We start from the raw sequence: 8,788 nt of genomic DNA, 5'->3' as shown, positions 1-8,788 counted from the left end.
AGAGCTTATCCTTTATGTATGACCAGGGGACTACAGAGATGTCCCTACCGAAGGGCCTGGCCAGGGCAGATCGAGTGCCTGGGGGAGAGCATGCAATTTCGTCTTCACTTCCCTTTACGCACACGCAGAGGACCATCCAAATGTGGATTCATTTTATTTGATTTTGTGGCTTGTGTAGCATTCAGGACACCTGTGCCATGCTGGGCCTGAAGGCAAACATCCTTCGCCTGTCCTGAGATGAGGCCCTGATGACTCCTGCAGCCTCCCAGGCAGCCAGGGGGGCTGTTTGCCTTTATGGTCCCAACGGAGGGAGGGCAGCAGAGGGCACTCCCTGCTCCAACTGGTCAACTTTCTAAAGCCTTTAAAACAATGTGCAGAAGCCCAGGGCTGCTTTGAAGAGACCAGAAGACACTATTCTTTATCACATTTTATTTTGTTTTATTTTTTGAAACAGAGTCTCACTCTGTTGCCTGGGCTAGAGTGCTGTAGCGTTAGCCTAGCTCACAGCAACCTTAAACTCCTGGGCTCAAGCAATCCTCCTGCCTCAGCCTCCCGAGTAGCTGGGACTACAGGCATGCGCCACCATGCCTGGCTAATTTTTTCTCTATATATTTTTAGTTGGCCAATTAATTTCTATTTCTTAGTATAGACAGGGTCTCACTCTTGCTCAGGCTGGTTTCGAACTCCTGACCTTGAGCGATCTGCCTGCCTCGGCCTCCCAAAGTGCTAGGATTATAGGTGTGAGCCACCGTACCCGGCCCTTTATCACATTTTAAAAGAGAAAGAAAATACGAAATCTGTTGCTGAGGCACATGGCTTGAGAACGAGCCTCGCTTACTCTAAATCCCTTCTGTTTCCAAGCGGTCGGTCTGAGTGAGGAGAGCTGGCGTCCGCCAAGGCCACCCCGGTCCACAGTCTCAGAAAAGGCCCCCGGTGGGGCTGAGCTCTCCCGGCCTGGTTCCTCCTCACCAGCCTGCGAGGTGGAGCCGGCCTGGCCACCCGTCCAGCCTTCTGCCTCGTCTCACCCGCCAGGGCTGCCCAAGCCACAGCTAAATGCTCCTGGGACCAGACGGTCTCCGAGGGCAAAGGTCTTCCCTCCCCCATCTGGGGGTGAAGGGTGACCAGGACCCCCCCAGGAGGGCCATGGCGGGTCCGCCCCAGCCCTCCCCTCGAGGCTCTGCCTGTGGAAGAAGTGACCAGGCGGTGGGGCTGTGACGGCCTGTCCTCAGCTCCCCGCTGCCCAGTGGCTCGCAGACAACTGTCCTTTCACATCCGTCACCTGCAGCTGCCACCAGGCTCAGAATGGGAAGCTGGCTGGTCCTCAGGCAACGACGGCGACACCCGGGGAAAGGCGCCATCCTCACTTCCTGTGAGACTGGCTGCCTGGGGAGAGAAGCCAGGGTGAGACACCAGCAGGAGGGACCCTGCACAGAGCCCCTCTGTCCCATCCCACAGAGCCCTCCTCTCACGGCTCACGTGGGAGGGTGTACAGAGAAGGCGCCCTCCCACAGGTCACCTGCTTTGGGCTGGGACACGGCTTGTCTGGCCACACTCTTTCCTCACAGGAAGCAGGCTGCTCAGTGTGGGTCGCTCAGTGACACAGGGCACACGGCATCCACCACTTGCTGAGATCCCACACCGGCTCAGCTCCGGTAGTGTCCCGCTGTTGGCTCCGGGGCTCCCCGCCCTCCCTGCACTACCGCACTTCCTCTGGGCCCGCCAGGGCTGCGGCAGGAGCGGGAGGAGGGGGCCGGCACCCACACTTCCAGCCCAGCATGGCCAGCTGACCAGAGTGCCAGGGTCAGGAAGGTGGAGGGGCAGCCACAGAACTGCGCATATCCTGAGGGTGACTGTTTTTGTGCTGCCCGGTGTTCTTTTGTTCTATCCTTTTGTTTCCCTCATTTTCAGTAAAGCGCTTTAGAAAGGTCCAGCCCAGCCCTACGGGGAGGGAGGGGTGTCAACTGGGGAGGCTGGAAGGGCAGAGAGAGAGACGAGAGACGGAGAAGTGGTCCTTACAATGCGTAAAAGGTGAGCGGGAGGCCACAGGGGCAGAAAGGGATCCTTGGGCGCTCCCCACACTCAGGCCCTCTGTCAGCCCCTCATCTGGCTGGGGGAGCAGCCTCCTGCTTCTGTTTGACTCAGAGGACACCTGGCCAGCAGCTGGGCCCAGTGGGGACACAGCTGGTGGGGCAGGGGCTGGGCACTGCCTCCCACCAGAGGGCAGGTCGGAGTTGCAGGGCCGACCCTGGCGCAGTGGGGACAGGTCGGGGCTGACTTTGCACACCCCACAGAGGGGCGACTGATCTCCCAGTGACGCTGCCTGGAGGGCTCACTCCCCAGCTAGTGTATGGACCACTGGGGCCGATGGCAACTTAATAAGGGGAAGATTAATGAACTGGTCCCTAGGGCAAAGGAAGCCACCGGCTGGGGCCTGGTTGCGTGGAGAAGGGAAGCAGGCCTTCCCGTCTGCCGCTGGGCACGTGCAGGAGGGGCCCAGGCCCAAATGTGGCAACAAAATGCCCTTCCCTCTGAGTTGGCCAGTGGCCTGGCTCCCGCGCCAGCCAGCACCCAGGTGGACTTACTGTGCAGGCCCCTCGTGGAGGACGCCATGGAGCTGGGGCGGCTGGCCTGCTGGGGGCCGCAGGAGGAGAATTGAGGAGCCAGAGCCGATGCCTTTGCCTTGGGGGGGTTCCGGTCCAGGATCTCTGGAGTCCGGGGTGTCCGAGGCTTGCAGGTGAAGGCCGATGTAAGTTCCCTAGAACAAAATGTGCAATCTAGAGTTGCAGTTACTACACTGTTAGAGGCCACAGGAGGAGGAAGAACGACTCCCTGACACCGGCAGGTGCCAGGCAGGCCCTGTCCCAGGCACGGGTGGGGTGGGAATACCGGGCACCAGTGGGAGAAAATCCCTGCCCCCACGGAGCTCTCAGCCCTGCTTCGCTTCTCTCCTGCAAGCTCCCTGGCACTTCGGCAGCCTCGGCTTCCCCACGTGCGCAATGTCCACAGAACAGCTGCGACCATCTGGCGAGGGCGCACGTGGGCCTGGCAGTGAGCACCACGGGGGGGGGGTTATGCTCTGGGCTGGGGCCTGCGAGGAAACAGTGGAATTTTCTGGTTTGATTTGTCTCTAACATGCCCTCCCTATTGTTTTCTTTTTTTTAATTTAAATTTTGTTTATTTATTTATTTATTTTTTGAGACAGAGTCTCACTCTGTTGCCTTGGCTAGAGTGCCGTGGCATCAGCCTAGCTCACAGCAACCTCAATCTCCTGGGCTCAAGCGATCCTCCTGCCTCAGCCTCCTGAGTAGCTGTGACTATAGGCATGCGCCACCATGCCTGGCTAATTTTTTCTGTACATTTTAGTTGTCCAGCTAATTTCTATTTTTAGTACAGACGAGGTCTCGTTCTTGCTCAGGATGATTTCGAACTCCTGACCTCAAGCGATCCGCTCGCCTCAGCCTCCCAGAGTGCTAGGATTACAGGCGTGAGCCACCGCACCTGACCCCTATTTTTTTTTCTTAACATTGAGAATGTATCACTTTAATAATTAGAAAAATAATACTTAACATATCTGAAAAGTCTCCAAATTCAAATTAGGAAGACTGCTCATACAAACTGCTCACACTTTAGGGGGTCTTCAAACCAGGTTCAAAATGACTAGGGATTCAGCCCCATTAAATAAAACATTAAAAAAAAATGCATCATTAAATGATGCTTATTTTTGTATTACTCATGATGCTACCCCCCAATATTTTCCATGCTATCCCTTTTACAGACAGGGTTCCACTCAGCACAGTTATGCGGCGTGCTGCTGTGGCCGCTGCATTTTATGAGCGTTATCCCAGTATCCGTCCAAAGGTCTGCGTAGCCTGTCACTATGATTTACAGTGTCGCGTACTATTTCTTCTGATCGATACACTCTAATTTATTAAGTTTATGTTCTGCTTTCCTTTCACTCATGGATAAAACTCATGTGTGCTGAGAAGTGTGGGAGGCACTTGGGATCAAAGATCAAGGTGAAATTTCTTAGGAAATTCACAGATAAGTGGGCTATCTGGGCAGGGAACAAGGTTGTAAAATAGATGAATGCCTTGCTGATGCTTTTCTTATGCATATAAAGGAGCTTCTTATATGGTCTAGCAAGAGGGTATCGTTCCTTTTTAAAACTGATAAGTAATTGTACATATTTATGGAGTACAGGATGATTTTTTTTTTTTTTTGAGACAGAGTCTCACTTTGTTGCCCAGGCTAGAGTGAGTGCCGTGGCATCAGCCTAGCTCACAGCAACCTCAAACTCCTGGGCTCAAGCAATCCTCCTGCCTCAGCCTCCTGAGTAGCTGGGACTACAGGCATGTGCCACCATGCCCAGCTCATTTTTTCTATATATATTAGTTGGCCAATTAATTTCTTTCTATTTATAGTAGAGATGGGGTCTCGCTCTTGCTCAGGCTGGTTTCGAACTCCTGACTTAGAGCAATCCGCCCGTCTCAGCCTCCCAGAGTGCTAGGATTACAGGCGTGAGCCACTGCGCCCGGCCAAGCATGATATTTTGATACACGTATATAATGTGTAATGATCAAATGAAGTGGTTTTCTTTAAATATTATTTTGTTTGAATAATTATTTTGCTATTCTTTTTTGATATTTTGTCTTTGTCATAAATGTTAACATATTTTAAATTATGGTAAAATAGACATAATACATATATGCCATCTTAATCATTTTAAAGTGTAGCCCTACCATATTTTAAGAAGGAACAACAGAGAAACTAGTACAAACTGCTCACGTGGACAACAGCAGCTACAACTGGCAGTGGGCGGGAAGGGCAGGCATTAGTGCTGGGTTAGCTGGGCATGTCCCCATCACGTGGTCCTGGGAGGCACCCCTCACAGCCGTGCAGGGGCTGTGCAGGTCCAGGAGGGACAGCTGGCTTCACATATAGTGCCTTAACTCCAACAGGCCGCAAGGTCAAGTTTAGAGTCAGGGGTCAGCTGGGGTGAGTCGGCGAGAAACACGAGGAAACGAGGCTTGGGCAGCAGGCTCAGGAATCTACCGTGTCCCGGCCCGAGGATAACCAGAAAGGGGCACCAACCATCCGGAGGGCAACTTGGCAGTGTGGACCAAGGCCCTAATGTGATGGGTATTTTTATGTGTCTACTTGGCTGGGCCACAGTACCAAGATATTTGGTAAAACATTATTCTAGATGTTTGTATGAAGTTCTTTTTTCGATGAGATTGACATGTAAATCTGTGGACTTTGAGCAAAGCAGACGAACCCCCGCCCATAGCGTGGGTGGGCCTCATCTAATCGGCCGAAGGTTTGAACAGGAAAAGACTGACCTTTCCGGGCAAGATGGAATTCTGCTAGCAGACGGCCTTTGGACTTGAGCTGCAACTCTTTCCTGAATCTCCAGGCTGCCGGCCCACCCTATCAGATTTTGGACTTGCCAAGCCTCAACGATCATGTCAATCCCTTAAAATAAATCTCTCTATATATACATATGCACATCTCGCTGGCTCTGTTTCTTTGGAGGACCCTTACTAACACACTGCAACAGCCAGTCTCCCCTTTCCCCTCCTGAGACAAGGCCTTTGTTGGGTCAGGGTAATAATTTTGCTGGGAATGAGCATCCTCAGATGCGTCCCCCCTGGCACTGGAAAAGGTGGCCCTCGGCAGAGCACCAGGAGCCACCCCTTGGCCTGGCAGGGCCCACCCTCAGGCGTCCCTCCAAACCACCTGGGAGCTGCTGCATAAGCTGGTTATGTTGACTGGGGTGGCCAGGCCAATGTCACTGGACTCTGCAGGGGCTCCGGGAAGGGCACTGCGGGAGGCAGGGGCACATGGCTGTTGGGAAGGGTCAGCTGAGCCCCAGGTGGCCTCGGGCTCCTCCATCCCCCAGTGTGGGGCGCTCAGCTGGGAGCCAGAGCTGGGAAATGGTGCTGAGTCGCCAGGAGATGAGGGCAGAGCAGAGAAAGCACGTGGGAAAGAAGACCAGGATGGTAGTCACCTGTGACCTGGGCAGTCAGTTGACATAGAAACACAAGGCGCTGGGTACGGGAAAGAAGGGTAAACTCTGATATATGTGCAAACTGGGAGGCGCCCTGCAAGATAGCTGATTACCTATTAGCACGGCCCGGCCCTTATGTGATCTCAGCCCATCAATAGGGACATTGTGTTGGACGGGAAGAGCAATAAAAGCCTCTGAAGAGACTTAGCCTCCGCTGGTGTCGGAATGCTGCTGAGTCATGATCCTCCGCTCCTGTGTCCCTCCAGCGTGCACTGGGGCCCAGACCAGAGCACTCAGGGGTCCCCTCGGTGGACTCTGCTCACCAGGTTCATAACTCGCCCTCAGTCATTGCCGCAGACCTTTCATCTGGGTTACGACAAACCCCAGAGAGGGGCGGGGGTGGGAGGCCGGGGACAGACCAAGGCAGATACAGAGCAGGTACACAAACAGTTCACGCGTGTGTACACAGACACTCACAGCCCTCCTCTCCTCATTTCCCTGCCTCGACGCCCTTCATTTGCTGTTATTTTAGCTGCATGCACTGTACGTGCCATTGCGAGCTGCTAGGTGTCCTTGGGGGACAAATGTGAGCGGGAAAAGCACTTATGTAGACATACGTAAAATCTCTTTCTTCTTATTTTTAGTAAGCCACAACACTCGCAAAAGCCCCACTCCCTGTCTGTGGCAGGGCAGGGTCGTGGGTGCCATTTGCTTCGGACCCTGCCCGGGGACGGATGCTCCGGCCGCCTGCGGGCAGCTTCCAGGCGAACGCCCTCCCGGGGCTGGGGCTGCTCTCTGGCAGTCCCAGGGCCAGGCTGAGCTGGACCCACAGGCCACGGGGCAGGCAGGGGGCAGTCGAGGCAGCACTGCCATCACCGTCACGCTCCCAGGCGCGAGTCGGCCCTCGCCGTCGGCACTGACACCTTCCATGGGAGCATCTCAGCTCTGTGAGGGACAAATGCACTTTTTCCTTGAAAAACACATTTTTAAAGCCTCGCCAGCAGTGTCTTTCCTCAGCTACCCAACGCTGAGGATTCTAAGAAGATGACAGGAAAAAAGAAAAGGGAAACTCTGCCATGAGGGCGGGTGGGGGCAGTGGGAAAGCAAATTCGCAGCGAGACCAGGTGCCGGCCACCACCGGAGGGGAGCGGAGCAGCCGTGACTCCAGCAGCCCCTGACGTGGGTGCCAAGTAGCCAGTGCTGTCATTGGTCCCCGTTTACCCAGACATGGGTCTGGGGACTTTCCACCCCCACTCGACTCTTCCTGGTCCTCGCCTGAAAGACCCGACAGCAGCGCTGGGGACACTGAGGGGACAGACGTGCCCCACCAAAGCCACGCAGACAGCCGCCCTTTCTTCCTTTCTCCACTTGTTCCTCAGCAAGTTCCCTGACAGCCTGCTCTGGGCCAGGTGTGGGGCCAGGGGCCAGGTGTGGGGACAGGCGACAGGTGCCCAGGCGGGGAGCCCGTCTCTGAGCATGGGGGAGGCAGTCGTGACCACGTGACAGTCAGTGGGACCTTGCCCTGTGGGAGGGGCTGTGGCTGCTGTGAGCCTGGCAGCGGAGTGTGACCTGCACCTTGGGGTCAGGCGGGAGGAAGTGACACCCGGCTGAAATTCAAGGGGGGCTGAAGTCCGCCTGCCCAGCAGAGGAGGTTTCGGGGGCAAAGAATATTCCAGGCAGGGGTCAGGTAGCCAGTGGGGGAGGGGGGAGGGACAGAACACTGTGCATGTCTCCCTCTGTCCATCCTCCTCTTCCTCACACAGAGACCCCACACTTAAAATAAGAGTTGATCAGACTTTTTTCTCTTATAAATAAATAAATAAGTAAATAAAGTAAGAGTTGAATTCAGCGGCTGACACTAAGGTGAGAAAACCCCTGGGTTTCACCCCATGGGGGCATCTGTGCCCAACAGAAGCTTGATGTAATGAAGGGACATTTCCAAGAAGAGAGGGGTCCCTTTGAAGCACCCTTCCTACTATGAAAACAGTTATTTCTGGGGAGGGAGGGCTGTCCCCAGGGACAAGGCTCAGAAAGGAACTCTGTGTGTATAGGAAGAAAAAGAAGGGCCCACCCGGAAGGGCAGGTTTGGCCTGGCTGAACCTCGGGAGGGGAGCCAGTCGGCCCGGGGGGCTCTGGCTCGCCTCTTGGAGGTCTCTAGTTTTTAAGCCCCCATATCAGGAGGGTACTGAGAGCTAGAGGACCCCTGACCTGGCAGGCGAGCTCCCATTCAGCCACTGAGAGAGGACAGGATGCCCAAGTAGGGGAGGTGGGAGGGGGGGTCACCAGGCCCCCAGGCTGGTCAGCAGCTGGGCTGGAGGTACCCAGATGATTGGAACCCCAGGCTGCCCTCCCCACCTGCCCACCCTAGGCTGACTCACCCTGCCCCCTTCTTCCCCCTGCTCCTTAGGGACAGCTGGGACACCTGCCCTCTCTAGCCCAGGTCCTCACGTCCTTCCTGGAGTTCTACCCCTCACCCCCACCACAAGGAAGATGCTGGACTTTGTGGACTGCTCAGAGGGATGGGGTTCAGCACTGTCTGGGCCCCCCTGCATTCTCTTCCTGCCTCTTTCTCTGACCTTCTCCACTGGCGGGTGCAGGCTCTGCGGGGTCTTCCTGCCTGTTCCCCATGGCCTCTAGAACTCAGCTACACATGGCTCTAGCCCCAGTTTTAGTCAGGTCGGCTTCTCCACCGTGAGAGTGCTCTGCCTGCAGGGCACTGAGTGGCCAGAAGGAAGGGGTAGGGACAGCTGGTGTCCTGGAGCCCGGGACAGGCTGGGTCTG

The 8,788-nt window shown here is 55.3% G+C and overlaps 1 protein-coding gene across 4 annotated transcripts in view; it reads right to left on the bottom strand.

The window, feature by feature from the left end:
- Positions 1 to 414: 414 nt before the first annotated feature.
- Positions 415 to 8,788, bottom strand: part of ARMC9 (armadillo repeat containing 9) — a 139,566-nt gene continuing 131,192 nt past the window's right edge. For 2 of the 4 annotated variants that reach the window (XM_076006033.1, XM_076006034.1), the window contains exons 24-25: positions 2,583 to 2,755; positions 415 to 1,970 (exon numbers count right to left, since the gene is read on the bottom strand). In XM_076006033.1, coding sequence (XP_075862148.1) covers positions 1,939 to 1,970; positions 2,583 to 2,755 — 205 coding nt within the window. In that variant the 3' untranslated portion in view covers positions 415 to 1,938. The remainder of the gene's footprint in view (positions 1,971 to 2,582; positions 2,756 to 8,788) is intronic. The other 2 variants (XR_012920637.1, XM_076006035.1) reach the window with 2 other exon arrangements.

The sequence above is a fragment of the Microcebus murinus genome, chromosome 8 (assembly GCF_040939455.1).
Source record: "Microcebus murinus isolate Inina chromosome 8, M.murinus_Inina_mat1.0, whole genome shotgun sequence".
Lineage (NCBI taxonomy): Eukaryota > Metazoa > Chordata > Mammalia > Primates > Cheirogaleidae > Microcebus > Microcebus murinus.
This window is presented reverse-complemented; position numbering and strand designations above follow the sequence as displayed.